At 41.5% G+C, this 16428-nt stretch overlaps 1 protein-coding gene across 2 annotated transcripts in view; it reads right to left on the minus strand.

Annotated features, from left to right (window-relative positions):
- The window catches only part of LOC122653813 (protein ILITYHIA), a 169063-nt gene that overhangs the window by 101191 nt on the left and 51444 nt on the right, over positions 1–16428 (minus strand). For both annotated transcript variants that reach the window (XM_043847758.1, XM_043847757.1), the window contains exons 16-18: positions 3137–3261; positions 2871–2971; positions 2596–2765 (exon numbers count right to left, since the gene is read on the minus strand). In XM_043847758.1, the coding sequence (XP_043703693.1) occupies positions 2596–2765; positions 2871–2971; positions 3137–3261 (396 nt within the window). The remainder of the gene's footprint in view (positions 1–2595; positions 2766–2870; positions 2972–3136; positions 3262–16428) is intronic.

Below are 16428 nucleotides of genomic sequence, written 5' to 3' on the forward strand. Positions count from 1 at the left end.
ACAGCAAAACAAACAGATACAGGATGTGGCATATGCAAGATCCCAACAAAAGCTTAAGCCATTCAGATGCCTAAAGAACTGCACCAACAGGAAGCTGAGGACCTCCTTCAGAAAGGCTTACTTGACCCAGTAAGCGCCTACGCATTAGAACCCTTTATGTTGTAGTAGGGCTGTCACTTGTTTAGGTTGAAACGCTAAATCCCTTTTATATAGGGTGGTCTACAATCAGCTTCTCTGGCAGGGGCTTGCTACCACACTGTATTTTTCTCTCAGGGGCTCCTTGTATCTCCTTCCTCTTTTGGTAATGAATTTTTTAGTCACCCAAAAAAAAAAAAAAACCTCTATTTCAGAGAACATGAATTTTGGTCCAAAACCATTTTGATTTATTGATGCTTGGAATCATTCAGATTTTTTAAGCAGTTGTGCAAAGCAGTTGGATAGCATCTCTATATTGAGACATACATTCGACCTCACTTTGGTGCAATTCTAGTGGCTGGATCTGGTTATTTCAACTAAGTTTCTAATTTGGGAACTTAGCTTCTATTTTCATTATCCTGCAGTATATCAGTCCCTAGTCATCAACTAAGGCTGTTTTTTAGTGATCTGAATCCCTCCATTAGTCCCTCCAATTGATGGTAACAATTTCCCCAACCTTTTGGTGATTGCTGTGATATTTTAATAAAACTTTATTTCTTAAAAAATCTGTGGTTTGAGTCTGTGATAAGAGTTAAGGCTGCTGCCAAGTGTGTTAATTGGTTGGGTTGTTTCCTTTGTGTGTTAAGCATTGTGGTAGATACTGTCTGATATAGTGAGTGTATTTTCTGTTTTAAGTCCAGTTTAAGTACTGTTGTCAGTTTTGAAGTCAGTACCTAACTACCTATAATAGATTGAGTCTGTGATCCTACTTGGGGTTAGTGTAGTAATACCTGGCCTTACATTACATTTACTCAACAGAGAAAAAGGGGAAAAAAAGTTTTGTCATGAATTTCATTGCAACCATCATTGGTGTTAGTTTCCCATAGTTCATGGAAACAGCGTAAAGGTAAACACAAACAATTAGAATCAAGAATACAGCTCTAGAAATCATAAGAGGAACTACCCAAAGGAGGCCAAGACGAGCACCAGCAAGAGAACGAAACAAACACATAGCTAACTCTCCCAAATTCCAAAAAAGTCACTATTAAGAACTGTTTCTGGAAAGTCCTGACACCACTTTAAAACATTTAAATAGACGACTCAATTGCCTATGAAATGCATAACAAAACATAGCATAGCTGTCAAAGCTACTAAGTGACCCAAGGCGTTGGAGTGGGCCTGGACAACTAACCCAAGAAGGCTCCTTGGGGGCCTGAGAAGGTTTTCAGCAAGGGGCACCTGGATGCCTAGGCGACGTCTTTACATTATGTCAACACAGTGTATCATCTAATGTGGAGAAAAGGTATGGAGCATCCAGATACAGAACGGATAAGTAAATAGCAAGAGAAGATGGTTGCCTATCTTTAACTTGCTTTTTGGCATGACTGACAAATTCAACAATCTAGAATAAGGAACATAAGAAAATAGCCTTTTTTACCAGCACAACAGAAAAATATATTAGATCAGTGAAGAACAGCCAAGATACGATGCCCGGATAAAAGAAAGAAAAAAATGTAGAAGCAGAATATTCTCAGTCCCGAAACAGAGCCAACAAAACGGAATAAAATACACCCCACCCACCAATCTACCAGAAAAGGCAAACAAGGAAAGAAGAAAAGGCCCACAACCCTAACACCCCTTCACCCAGAAACAAAAAAACTGGAAGAAAAAGGTCCAACCCATAAGAAGAGCCTCCAAATGGTGGAAAAGAATTTTCTCCGTTCCATCTCTCCAAACTATCTTTCTGAGCTTAGACTCAATCTTCAATCATCAATGCCTATCACAACTTTCCGCTTAGCAATGATCTTTTTGCCTCTTCTATTTCATTCATTTACAGTGAATAAATTGTCTCTAGAAAGTTCACAAACTTGGAACAAGCTCCTATTCAGAGGGTTTTTTTCTTTTTTCAGAAAACATACGCAAGAGAACCCAAGAAAATATTGATAGGTCTGCCAAAACTTAAATCTAGACCCAATAAAAATGGAACTACCCCACTGGCATTGAAACTTTCTGAGAGAAAGGATGGTATCAATCTCTCCGAGAACTAAAGGCAAAATGTATCTTCAATATATGATGACCTAAACAACAAGTTTTTGCTCCTACATTGCACTGTGGCTCTTCACCAATTCATCTTCAAGCCTTGTCTACTGATTTAAATGCATATAGTGGGGTCCAATATTAAAGTTGAAGCTCACATACATATAAGGGCCAAGTGCTAGACATTCATCTAAAAGTACAAAATAAAAGAAATAAAGAAAACACTGTAAGCACTCCTCCGTAACACGTGAACTTGCAACAATGCTAGCAATCAAGAAGGCAGAAAACACTCATCACTTATCAGCTGAATCTGCCAAGGGAGTACACTTGCAAAATATAATAGGAAGAATAATAATGAAGGATGATTTTCATCACAAAATAAGGAATGTAATATGGTAAGAGCAGGTGGCAAAATGCACGTACCAAATGAGGTAGTTGACTGTGAGTGAATATAGGATTAGCAATAGCTATTTCCCCCAGGGCTCTCAGCATCAAAGAAAGATTCCTCTGTATATTCCGAACCTTCTCACGAATAGAGGCCTCCTCCCTAAGCAATAACTCACGTGCCTCTTCCTTTGCAGTCTTGCCCTTGTCTAGATGAATTAAATAAATCAAAGAATCATATCAATATCCATTTAAGGTAACAAAACAGCAAATGAACAGTTGTATATTCAAGGAAGACAAGAAGAATAACATGCCAGTTTTCTTTGCAGCCTTCCCCACATCCTTCTTTCCCACCCCTGCAGTATCTCTTTTAGCTGGCTCTCTCTGTACAGAATGATTAGATCTGGCATGGTCGTCCTAGAAACAGAACAAAATCATAATCGGAATCAGCCAATATCAAACATAATTAAATAATATAATATAATATATATGTATATGTGTGTGTGTGTGTGTGTGTGTGTGTGTGTGTGTAATGCACTAGTAAGCAGCCGAAAACAAGAAGAAAGAACACAAACTTACTAGGTCATCTTGGTCATCGTAAACACGGAACCGACCCTTTGCATGTTTTGTGTTTTTATCAGCAACAGATTCTGCAACATAAACGCCTTGCTCACTGGACAGTATACCTTCTGGAGTATGAAAGATCTGGTACAATATGAAACCATACAATAAGCACACGAGCCACTATCCCAAAACCCACCAGTTAGTGAAGCAAATATTAAGGCAAATAAGGTTAGTAACAAGTAAAACCGCAAGGGGTGTTTTGTTATGATTCTTTCGCAGCAGATTAGGTTCTTCTTGCTCTTTTAAGTTGCTGAGTACTGGTTGTCTTTATTCTGATTCTGTTACAATCAACTTGGTGATGAGGAGTGTTAAGAAGTAAAACCGCAAGGGAGTATTTTGTTATGCTTTTCTTATTACAGGGGCTTATTTGTAAATACACATAAGCAGTGGTCCTTTTGTAATTAAACGAACTTTCATTACTATATATACATTACCTTCACAGCCAGTTAGATTCTTCTGATTCAGTTACAAAGTTAAAGCATAGCCATCCTTAATCTGATATTAATAGCTACCCTAGCAGTACTCATGGAACTAAAACTCGCGAGATCTCGGTTTTCCCCAAGGTCGAGACGAGATGGCCTACGAGTTAAAAAAGTGCAATATCTCAGTCGAAATCTCTGTCGAGTCGAGATCCAACCCAGATTTTGACCCATTTTACCTTATAAATGTACTAGAAGTTGCGAGTTCTCTGTCAAGTTCTACTGAGACTGCCATTTTGATATACAGACACCTAACCTTGGTATAAAGACACAGGACATACACTTATTTATGCCTAATATCATTTAAATAAATGCTTTTGTTCAATTTACTTAAGATATTATTCATAAATAAGCAAATAGCCCCTATCGGAATCCAATAAAAATAGTTAAAAAATCAAATTCCAAAAAGTCAAAAAGTCAACCCCCAGTTCAAGATCAAAAAATGGACTTTTGGCAATAGGTGCAATTTTCAACTTTTTAATGCTGGGGTTTTTCTCAAATCTAAAAATATTTATGATAAAACATTGCTAAAAACCAAAAGTGCAGTAAAATATTCATTTGTTTTGATGTCCAAAAAAATATTTTCATTCAGAGTGATTTTGACAAACAAAGTTTTCCAACAAGTGCAAGATTGCTTAAATCTGATTTATATTGAAGGAGTTATGTAATGGTCAATCTTAATTTGGTGTGCACGAATGCTGTCAAAATCGCTCTGAATGAAAATATTTTTTTGGACATCAGAACAAATGAATATTTTACAACACTTTTGGTTTTTAGCAATGTTATACCATATTAAGATTTATGGAATTTTTAGATGTGAGAAAAACCCTAGCAGTAGAAAGTTGAAAATTGCATCTACGGCCAAAAATCCAGTTTTTGTGATTGAACTAGGTCGTTGACTTTTTTTCCTTTTGGAATTTGATTTTTTAACTATTTTTATTGGATTCAAATAAGGGGTATTAGCTTATTTATGAATAATATCATAAGTAAATAAAATACAAAAACATTTACTTAAATGATATTAGGCATAAATAAGTGTTTGTCCTGTGTCTGTCCTGGTTTCTGGCATAAGTGTCTGTCCTGGTTTCCCACTAAGTGAAACTCCTATTAGGACTTTGTTTTTGCAAAATCTGATAGTGTCATTGTGTTTAAATGGCCTAAAATAGGCTGAGTACCAAGTTTCAGACCCAAACTAGCTCTAAAACCCACTGAAACCAGCCTTCAAGTTGAAAAAAAAAAAAATACACCAACTCGACCGATCTCCCGAGTCAACTTGGTTTTTTCCAAGGTCGAAACCTGGTCAAGTTCGGAGTTTTAGTTCCTTGCCAGTACTTACCATAGTTCCAGTCTCTTGGGGCATATACTCTTAAAGCATTTGTCAATCCGATGTCACTGCTCAAAAAAGCCCTTTTGGCCATCCATTTGTCAATTTCGAGGGTCCTCAATTTGACCAAAAAACACAGCAGTACAGTTAATAGATCTACATTGCTCATGACCACTACATTTAATCTGCATTCCATCATCTTGACACCAAAAGCCACAATCCGTAAGTTCCTCAACTAATCCATCAAATGTTCCAACAATTATGCATAATCATCCAAAGTGCACACTAAACATTTTCTATAAAGTATTCGACACAACATTTTGGAGGGGGGCTGGGGCAAGAAAATATTTGTTCCATGTGTAGAGCAACGGAGCCAATTGAACAGCTTCGTATTTGCTATTCAGTGGGGATGTGGCAGGGACGCAAGGTATTCTCATGCCTATTTATATCCTCCAAGAAAACTTTTGCATATTGTTAATAAAGTGTAACACAGGCTAAGGGGTGTTTTAGTCACATATTTCTTATTGTAGGCTGATGTGTAATTATACATACACAAGTCTGTCATTATTTGCAATAGCACGCATAATATCATATAAATAAGAATAGGGGTTGACAGTTTGGGTATTCTGATCCCAACTGTGTGTTCCTTTGTCCTCTTTTTTTTTTTTTTGGCTAACAAGGAAACCCATGACCTGGTTTTACTGTTCAGGCCCAAGGGAAACTCTGGTTACACGAAGCCTCCCCCACCCACTGTAATGCTTCATTCTTGGATTGTTATTGGGTTTTCTCCCTTTTTTTAGTTGCTGGAATTTTATCTCTTGCATTCTAATGGGTGACTCAAAGCCATAAATGGACTCAGTCTACGTCCAAATCACTGCTATTAAGCTCAATGGAGCATCTAATTATCTTTTATGGGCCCCAAGCTGTAAAAGTATCCATCAATACAAAAGGAAAATGATGCAGTGGCATTCTCGTGGTTGGACCGGCAAGACCCAATATGGAAGGAGATGCACCCAGCCCAACCAGAGTAGTTTGATTGATAGAACTCCTCCAAGAAGGAACCAATCAAGCTGAAACTTTGGGGAAAGGTCGATCGCTGAATGGCGTATTGATTCCAACCAGCAAATATCCAGAAATAAAAGTGAATAAGTGACACTTAAGCCCTGCAAGATAACATTTCTGTTTCTGTGTTTTTTTGTTCCTGAGAACAAAACAATAATAAAAAAGCTAGTGCCAGTTCATTTTTTGTGTTCCTGGAAATGAACCATTTGTTGAGATTTGGGAAACACTAAAAGTTCCTGTGAAACACAAAATAAGAAGTTTTACTTTGTTGCTTTTCTATTCCAGAATCAAAAGAGAGATAGGGGAGAGGGAAAACTACCGGCACTACCACCACCGCCTCCAAGGAACTGAACTGAGAAGGGAGGAGTTGTAGCTGAAGGGAGATGCTTGGGATAGAATCTGGAAGAGAGAGAGAGAGAGAGAGAGAGAGTCCCTCCCGTTTGTAGCCATTTCGGCAGGAGAACAAGGAATGGGCCGCGCGATATTTCACCCCTTTGTTTAGTTACTTCTTCTATCCACATATTGTTTTCCCGGAAAGCCAACTGAGTCTTTTGATTCCTTTCCTTTCTCGGTTTACCAACCGGTAACCGATCTGGAATCGAATTATTGTAAGGCTGTTGCGGCTATGACACATTGTTGACATTTAGTTAGTTGTATTGTATGTAAACTCTGCGTGATAGTAACTACTGGTAGTAAGATTCAAGGGAATAAAATAATATTATATTTTTAGCCCAGAAATAATCTTAACAATTAGTCAATTGATATAAATGTTCTAACATTCAATTGACTAGTTTACCAAAAAAAAAAAACATTCAATTGACTAATTGTTAAGATTATTTCTGGGCTAACAATATAATATTATTTTTGATCGGCTAGGTGATCGACTCCTTTCTTTCCATCCCCTCCCTCGGATGGCGAAACTGTGATATGTCAGCCAGCCATGGACTGCTGGCTGCCTTTAGAAAACCCAATAAGAATAGGGGGTGACAGTTTGGGTATTCTGATCCCAACCGTGTGTTCCTTTGTCCTCTTTTTTTTTTTTTTTTTTTTTTTTTTGGCTAACAAGAAAATCCATGAACTGGGTTTACTGTTCAGGCCCAAGGGAAAACTCTGGTTACACGAAGCCTCCCCCCACCCACTGTAATGCTTCATTCGTGGATTGTTATTGGGTTTTCTCCCTTTTTTTTAGTTGCTGGAATTTTATCTCTTGCATTCTAATGAGTGACTCAAAGCCTTCAATGGACTCAGTCTACGTCCAAATCACTGCCATTAAGCTCAATGGAGCATCTAATTATCTTTTATGGGCCCCAAGCTGTAAAAGTATCCATCAATACAAAAGGAAAATGATGCAGTGGCATTCTCGTGGTTGGACCGGCAAGACCCAATATGGAAGGAGATGCACCCAGCCCAACCAGAATCTCTCTCTCTCTCTCTCAGATTCTATCCCAAGCATCTCCCTTCAGCGACAACTCCTCCCTTCTCAGTTCAGTTCCTTGGAGGCGGTGGTGGTAGTGCCGGTAGTTTTCCCTCTCCCCTATCTCTCCCTTTTGATTCTGGAACAGAAAAGCACCAAATTAAAACTTCTTATTTTGTGTTTCACAGGAACTTTTAGTGTTTCCCAAATCTCAACAAATGGTTCATTTCCAGGAACACAAAAAATGAACTGGCACTAGCATTTCTATTCTTTTTTTGTTCTCAGGAACAAAAAAAATCAGAAACAGAAATGTTATCATGCAGGGCTTAAGTGTCATTTATTCACTTTTATTTCTGGATATTTGCTGGTTGGAATCAATACACCATTCAGCGATCGACCTTTCCCCAAAGTTTCATCTTGATTGGTTCCTTCTTTGAGGAGTTCTATCAATCAAACCAATCTTTGGTTGCTCCTAGACTGTGTGTCGTGAGGATGAAGACAAATGGGTTTTCAAACCCAGAGTTGCATTAGGAAATTGAAGTATCTGCTGTCGGAACCTCCCTCTGCAGACTCTAAAGACTATGAGCACTGCATGAGTGAGAAAGACACTCTGCTCATGTGGCAATGAAACACTATGGATTCTTCTATTGCAGCTAATGTAAGGATATCACTCTACTACTAAAGGTGTCTGGGATAACGGATAAAATTAAATAAAGTTTCCCCAAGACAAAAATGTCTCTAGTATATGATCTATATAAGAAAATATTCTTATTTAAGCAAGTTGATAAATCTGTTAGTGAATACTACAGTGCCCTCACCAATAATTTAGAGTTATTAAAGACTCAACATGCCAAATTTCTAGGGGTCAAATTTTTATCTGGTCTGAATGCTGAGCTGCAACTCGTTAAAAGCCAATTGCTTGCTAGTGATAGGGTCCCTTCCATGAATGAGGCCTTTTGTTGCTGGAAGTGGTAGTCGTGGCCATTGCACTGCATTTAATGAAAGAGATAGCGGCTCAGAGGGAGGACGAGGATGAGGTAATTATGGAGGATGTGGACAGCAGCCAAGTGAACAACAAACCGACTAAGCCATACGATAGTGTTCGCACTGTGGCAAGGTCTATCATAAAAATAAATATAAAAAGAGCTACCCAGTGCACAAGGCTCCCGCTACTGCAGGGTCTGGGAGGGGCAAATGTACGCAGCCTTACCACCTGCTTCACAGAAGAGGCTGTTTCCAAAGTGGCAAGGTCTATCATACTGTTGATAAATGCTGGATTAAAAATTAAAAACCTCAGTGGAAGGTCCATCATACTTCAGTGATTGAAGGGAATTTTGATGGAGTGTCATCTACTGACACTAATTAGCTTCTTAATCTGGAGGTAATCACTCAGTTTCTTCATCTCGGGATGATCTGGCTGATCAATTACTGAAACACATCCACTGCCTCTTCATCCACTACTACAACAGCCAATTCAGGTACTGTTGCGCTTCTTGCTTCCCTCACATAACTCTTGGGTTATTGATTCCAATGCTTAATCACATATGGCTGGTAAGTTGAATACTTAAATGTATTCTCTTCTTTCCAGAAAACTCGTCATCCATCTCGAGTCATTCTCGCGGAAGGCCCTTCTTCTCAGATTTCTAGTAATAGTGTAGTTTCCCCTTCGTCTTCCTTACCCTTTTCATATTTACTTCATATACACTGGTTACCCTTAAGTCTTCTTTCAGTTAGTCAACTCAACACTAAATTGTTCTATCACTTACTATCCTTCTTGTTGTGTCTTTTAGGATCTCAAGACCAGGGAGAAGATTGGTGGAGGGCACGAAAAATGATGGACTTTGTACTAATTTGACGATGCTTCTTCTACAGCTGCTTCTGCTACTTTTCATGCTGCTTCTCAAGTTTTCCTCTTCAATGACATTATCTATTAGGTCAATTGTCACTTCCCAAGCTTCAACATATGGTTCCTAGTTGCAATCTATTTCTCGGATTGAGTGTGAGGCGTGTGACTTGGAAAGCATCATCACACTTCCTTTCCTTCTCGTGCTGAAAACTAAAAGTTAGTATATATTTTCTTTAGTCCATTCTGAAGTTTGGGGACAATGTCAGGTCAAAAGCCGCTCCAGTATTTCCAATTTTTTTTACCTTTGTAGATGATCATTCTCGGATAACATAGATATTTTTTGTTAAAGGAATTTTCGTCAATTTTAAACAAGTTTATAAATACAGACATATGTTTAAAATTTTTCAATTCTGATAATGCTCTTAAGTACACTCAACGAGAAATTTATTCCTTTTGTACTAATCATGGTATGATAGACCAGAGTAGTTAGGCCTGATTAGTGCGCTTTCTTTGTCAACAGGTTTCTTTGTCAGGTTCTGATTAGGCCTTTGCGTGTTCTTTAGTTTGCGATGGTTGATTGAGGATTTTCCACCCTTTCTTTTTCAGGCCCTTGCCTTCCCTTTGTAAAGGCATGGTATTGTAATTTGCTTGTTCTCCCCCCCCCCTTTTTCTTTCCTGTAGTCAATAATTTTTTATTCATTTAAAAAAAAAAATACATCAGAAAAGTTGTACATATACTCCACAATAGAATGGTGTTTCTGAGAGAAAAAATCGTCATTTGCTGGAATTTGCTCCATTACTAAAGTTTCATAGGTGTGTTCCAAATCATTATTGGGGGAGGTTGTTTTGACAGCTTATCTTATCATTTGTATGCTTTCTTCAGTTCCTCACAATTATTCCCGTTTTCTGTTTTCTTCCTGATTCCTCCTTGTTTGGGTTAACACATCGAGTGTTAGATTGCACTTATTTTATTCATAATTTTCGACTCGACCTTGATAAATTGTCCCTTCATGCTATAAAATGTGTTTTAATTGGGTATTCTCAAACCCAAAAATGTTATCAGTGTTATAATCTTGTTACTCCTCAGCATTTTTATTTTTTTTGGATGAATAAGAATTTCATTACCAAAAGAGAAGAGAAGAACAAGGGGCCCCAAGGGGAAGAAAGAAAAATAAAAACCAGGCAGTAGCAAAGCTAGCGGCCGGCTGCAGCAACTAAAGAAACATTAGAGAGACCCCAGGAATCAACAATGAGCCTGTTCCTTGGGGTGTCGATACAGCTAGAAGGAGGAGCTAGCGAGAGCTTAGCATTAATTTCAAAGGAAATGGAATCCCAAATCTTCTGAAAAGAGCGAGAGTTGGAGGTCCATTTCCTGATGTTGCGCTCCATCCAAATGTGGTTGAGGGTTGCACAAAAAGCTAATTTGCCAACAGAGTCGCAAATAGAATGGCCGGCGAAGGTCATGTCAATCCAAATCCATTCCCTTGAGAAAGGGAGGATCCTTCTGTGAGCAGGCCAACACTTTGACAAGACTCCTTTCCAGATGGCAGAGGCAGTAGGGCACTCAAAGAAGAGATGATCCAAGTCTTCAGTACCATTCCAGCAGAGGCAACAGACCGTAGAGACTGGGATTTGTCTAGCTCGAAGGAAAGACTGAGTAGGCAAGCAATTGTTAAAAATTCTCCAAGCTGTGAAGCAGTGACGAGGGATGTGATGCTTGAACCAAAGAAGCTTGCACCACGGGACCAGCTGTCCATGCATCCTAATAAGATTCCAGGCAGCCTTGGAAGAGAAAGAGCAAGAGTTGTTTGTCTTCCAAGTAACACAGTCACCTCTAGGGGCAGGCCTTCTGGGGATAGTATGGAGCTCATTCCAGATAAGGCCAAGAGTGGTAGAGGAGGTTCCCAACCGTCTTGGTCAATGATATCGGCCACTAAAGAAAGCCTGTTGAGACCTGAAGCATAAATGGATCTCGGGGTGACCAAGTGTAAGAGGATTCCCATGGGGTGCCAGTGGTCCAACCACAAGTAAGAGGAAAGGCCATCGCCAATGCTGGAGCGGATGACTTGGAGGACCAGATGTCGGCTGGCAAGGATCTTATGCCAGGCCCAAGAGGCTTCGGAGGAGGCTAAAGCAGACCAGATAAGGTCTTGGCGAAGCAAGCCTGAGTATAACCAGTCAACCCAAATACTTTTCTGCTTGGAGGCTATCTTCCAAATGAGCTTGATAATACCTGCAGAATTCACTTCTTTTATTCTTCGAATACCAAGACCACCTTCTTTTTTTGGAAGACACACAGCCGCCCAGCTGATGGGATGAAGGAATCTAGCAGATTTGTTGCCCTTCCAAAGAAAAGCGACCATAAGAGACTCCAGAGATTTTATAACTGATTGAGGGAGACCAAAAATGCCAGACCAGAATATATAGGACGATTCCAGAACTGATTTGATGAGAACCACTCTACCACTGACTAAAACTAATGGAAGTGCTGAAGGCATAGCAAAATAGACTCAAGTGAGCTGATCGAGGCCTTGGAGAAGAACATCAAGTCATCAGCAAAGGCCAAATGAGTAAGCTTAAGGGCTTTGCACTTGGGCATCGGAGAGATAAGCATCTGGTCGGTGCAAATCTGGATATCTCTGGAGAGAACTTCCAAGGCCAAAGTAAATAAATAAGGGGATAGCGGACAACCTTGACGTATTCCTACCGAAGCTCCAAAGTAACCTGTCGGGCTGCATTTAACCAGAACTGAGAACATGAGGGTGATGATACAAGAAGAGATCCAGTTGACAAAAACTAACGGAAACCCCATCTTGGTCAAAACTTGAGCTATAAAATCCCATCTGAGAGTGTCAAAAGCCTTATGAATGTCGATCTTCATAAGGATAGAGGGAGCATGGTTTTTCCTGTCAAAACCTCTCACAATGTCGTGGCATAAAAGGATGTTGTCCGCAATATTTCTTCCAAGGATAAAGGCTGACTGATTGTTACTGACTAGCGGGTCCACAACACCTTTTAAACGACGAGCAAGAATCTTGGCTATAAACTTGTAGAGCAAGTTGCAAAGAGCTATGGGCCTGTAGTCATTCATGGCATTTGCCCCTTCCTTTTTGGGGATGAGACAGAGGAAGGTATGATTGATGCTCTTGATCTGACTGGGGTTGAAGATGAAACTTCTAATGGCTACAATGAGATCAGATTTGATGATGTCCCAGCAGTCAAGAAAGAAGCCCATACTAAAACCATCAGGGCCCGGGGCCCCATTAACCTTAATGGAGTGAACTGCTGCGAAAATTTTCTCTTTATTGGGAATGGCACACAAGGAGTCATGCTGCTCAGCTGCAACAAACTTGTTGAGCAGATCATCGGGGATGGGGGATTGGTTCAACTGTTGGTTGTTGAAGAGATCTTTAAAGTGCTGGACAGCCAAACCTTTGATACCATCCACAGAAGTGACAAGAGAGCCATCCGGCCTAGAGAGCTGAGAAATGGAATTAACATTGGCTCTTGCTTTCACAAAACGGTGGAAGTAGGCTGTGTTCGAGTCCCCAAGATCTAACCACTTGATTCTAGACTTTTGCTTGAGAAAGCTTTCTTCCCTAGCAAGCAAGGTAGTGAGCTCAATTGAGGTTTCTTTCTCTTCAACAGCAAAAGGGCCATTGTGAAGATCAGATTGAAGCCGAAGCTGGATAGCAGCCAGCTTGTCTTTGCAGTCAGCCACCTAGAGAGAAATATTTCCAAAGGTATTTAGGTTCCAAGCCTTGAGAGCTGCTTTGACATTCTTGAGTCTTTTGGAAAAAGCAAGAAGGGGATTGGAGAAGGAGAAAACAGGCTTGTGCCAAGCTTCAAGGACCAGAGGCAAGAAGGTAGGATGAGAAGACCACATGTCAAAGTACTTGAAGGGTTTAGGACCAAAGGAGGAGAATGGCTGGATGGTTAGGGAGATAGGAGAGTGGTCAGAGAGGCCCGGGTTGTCAAAATAAGCATGAGAGGAGGGGAAGGAAGACAGTAATTCTTCATTAACTAGCACTCTGTCTAGCTTACAAGCAATATGGTTGGAACCAGCTCTTTTGTTGGACCAAGTAAGAGGGAAACCTGCCCAACTGAGATCATTTGCCCCTAAGTCTTCAATGCACTCATTGAAGGAATCCATAGCATCTATATCCACCGGACCCCCACCTTGTTTTTCATTGCTGTAACGGATAACATTAAAATCCCCTCCCAAGCCCCTAGGGTGTTTGGCAGTGAGAGAGGCAATGGACATGAGGTCAGCCCATAAAGGGGCACGAATAGCAGGGCAGTTGTGGGCATAGACCACAGTGAGAAAGAAAGAAAAGCTACCTTGGCAAGTTGAGAAGGAAGTGTGAAGAAGCTGGGAAGAGGAGGAAGAAAGCGAGACAGAGATTTTTGATCAGTCCCAGATGATCCAAATTCTGCCGTTGGGGTGGGAGGAATAATTGAAAATCAAGGACCAACCTGGGGCAATGGAGGAGAGGATTTTAAGGGAATTTTGTTCTTTGATATGGGTTTCAAGAAGGCAACAGAAACAAGAGCGAGAGGAGCGAATGCTCGAACGAACAGCGGCTTGTTTCGAGGGGGAATTCAACCCTCGAACATTACAAATGGTGTCAAGCATCATGGAGGGAGAGGGAGCAGGGGCAGCGAAGACTCAAGCAGGCGAGCCAGAACAGAGCAAAAACGAGTTTCGCTATGGTGACGATGACGGTAGGATCTGCCGAGAGGAGAGACAGAGGTGAGAGGGAGGCGGGGTTTTCTGGTAGCAGAAGGAGTCGAGCTAGGGGGGAAGACGGGCGAAGAAGAAGAAGAGGCAGCCGGGTTGAAAGCTTGACCCGCCCCAGATCCAGTCGGGTTAAAAGCATAGGGACCCACCAAAGAAGCCGGGTTACTAAAAAGGGAACCGGAAACAGACCCAGCCGGTTGGGATGAGGGCTTAGAGGGTAAAAGGGTGGGGCCCAAAGGGACAACGTTAATCTACAAAGGACAAGAGACAAATAAAAGGGGGCTTTTGGCTGCAGAGGGTAAAGAGGAAGTCGAGACGAGATCGCGAGAGGTAAAAGGGAGGATTCCCGAAGAAGAAGGCTCCGTCAGGGGATAGAGGGGAACTGCAACCCGGTCGGTGCCAGGAGAGGAAACTTCGACTGCAGCAGAATCCGTCATCCTAGACCTGCTCAGAGGAGTAACCTCAAAAAGGGGTTTATCGGGGCAAGAGAGAAGCTCCTGGTCATCTTCAGACTTAAGCAGGCTGAAATGATTCTAAGGATCTCATCCAGGTTGGGATTTCGACAGCGACAGGTCTTTAGTGGTCAAGGTTGCAGGTCTCTCCACAGGTTTGTAGTTCCGACGCCGGTGCCTGGTTCTCGGCCTGCCTCGAGAGGAGGATATGTGACGAGGAAGGCGCTGAGCATTGTCGACAGCATTTCCAGTGGTAAGAGCATCACCGTCTAGGGCGGAAAAAGCATTCGAAGTGTTTTTCGCTCCCTCAGAATTTTCAGCAGCCACTGTAGGGCCTGGGTTTTCAACGGCCACTCCAGTCACAGCCGTGTCCTTTGCAACCGGAGCACAGAGGTGAGAATCATGGCCAAACACCTTGCAGACAGAGCACTGGGGGGGTTTCCATTCATAATGAACTTCTTGCTCAAAGGAGAAGTCGTCTCCATCATGGATAGTAATGAAGGCATGGAGGAAGTCATGAGCAGAGACCTCAACACAAATTCTTGTGTATGCCAGACGGTCTTTGCGCCTGGTTCTGACATCGGAGAACAGAGGCTTCCCTCGAACAGAGCCAATGTGTCGAAGCCCATCTGTGCACCAGAAGTGAAGGGGCAGACCAGGTAAAGAAATCCAGAGAGGAATGGAAGAAAAATCCACTTTCGTGAGTAGCAGCTGCCTATGCCAATGACGAAGGAAAATAGGCTTCTTCCCCACAAGCCAGGGACCACCCTCGAGGGCTCGAGACTTGTCAAGAGGAGAGGAGAATTTGAAAATGAAAAATCCATTGTCGAGAAGGAAGGTGTCCAAGGAACCCTGTGGACGCCATTGCTTGGACAGAGAGGTCTTGACGACAGGGAAGGGTGGTCGAGGACCCAAGAAGTTCCTGACCAGACAGTTCTCCCAGAGAAGAGCTTCATCAGCAAGCAAGTCAGCAGGACATACGGCCACCTTCGAGGAGCCCACTGAAGAGGGGGGAACAAAGCGCAAAGGAAGGCCGTCAACACTAGTAGAGCTGGGAGAGGAAAGCAGCAAGGACCAAGGCAGGGAAGGAGGGAGCGAGGGGTTCAAAGGGGAGGGAGAAGGAGGAGAGGTACGAGAGGGGGAAACAGGCAGGGAGGAAGTAATCGGGGCTCCGGCAGGGAGGAAGGGGGAGAACCAGCTTCACCAACATGTAATCTCTCGTAAAGGAGCATTCTACTCCTCAGCATTTTACTAGTGCTGGTGTCACAGTTCTTGAAAATACCGCATACTTTTCTACTGAGGGACGTGACTTCAAACCTGAATTCACTACTTCTCCTCACATTCTTGAGTTGCTTCTTTTGGATGATTCACCTTCTCCATCATGATCAGTACCATTACAAGTACACAAGCACCGTCCGAAGCAGTCTTCAACAGTTACAGTCACTCCTCTCCCGCTCTCTCCACAGTCAGATTCTTTGTCTGAAGGTCCTCCACCTCTCTCTGCTGATCTTCCTATTGCCCCTTGTAAAGGTACTCGTTAATGCATACAAAAGACTATTATTACATATACTATCGCTCAGTATGTTTCTGTTTCACAAAATCCTTTTTCAACTTGTACTTTTGCTTTGCCTTTGTCTACCCACTCAATATCTAACAATTATCAAGAAGCACTATCTTATCTCGGTTGAAAATCAGCTATGGACATGGAAATGGATGCTCGGTTAGTCGTCAGACCTGAAATCTAACCGATTTTCCTCTGATAAGAATCTTGTGAAGTGTTGTTTGGGGTATACTGTATACTATTAAGTATAACCCTGATGATTGTTGAACATCTGAATCTCGCTTGGTCGCTAAAGGTTACACTTCATATGGCATTGATTATTTTGAAACTCTCTCATGTTGCCTGCCTTAAATTCTATTCGTGTTCTTA

The sequence above is a fragment of the Telopea speciosissima genome, chromosome 3 (assembly GCF_018873765.1).
Source record: "Telopea speciosissima isolate NSW1024214 ecotype Mountain lineage chromosome 3, Tspe_v1, whole genome shotgun sequence".
Lineage (NCBI taxonomy): Eukaryota > Viridiplantae > Streptophyta > Magnoliopsida > Proteales > Proteaceae > Telopea > Telopea speciosissima.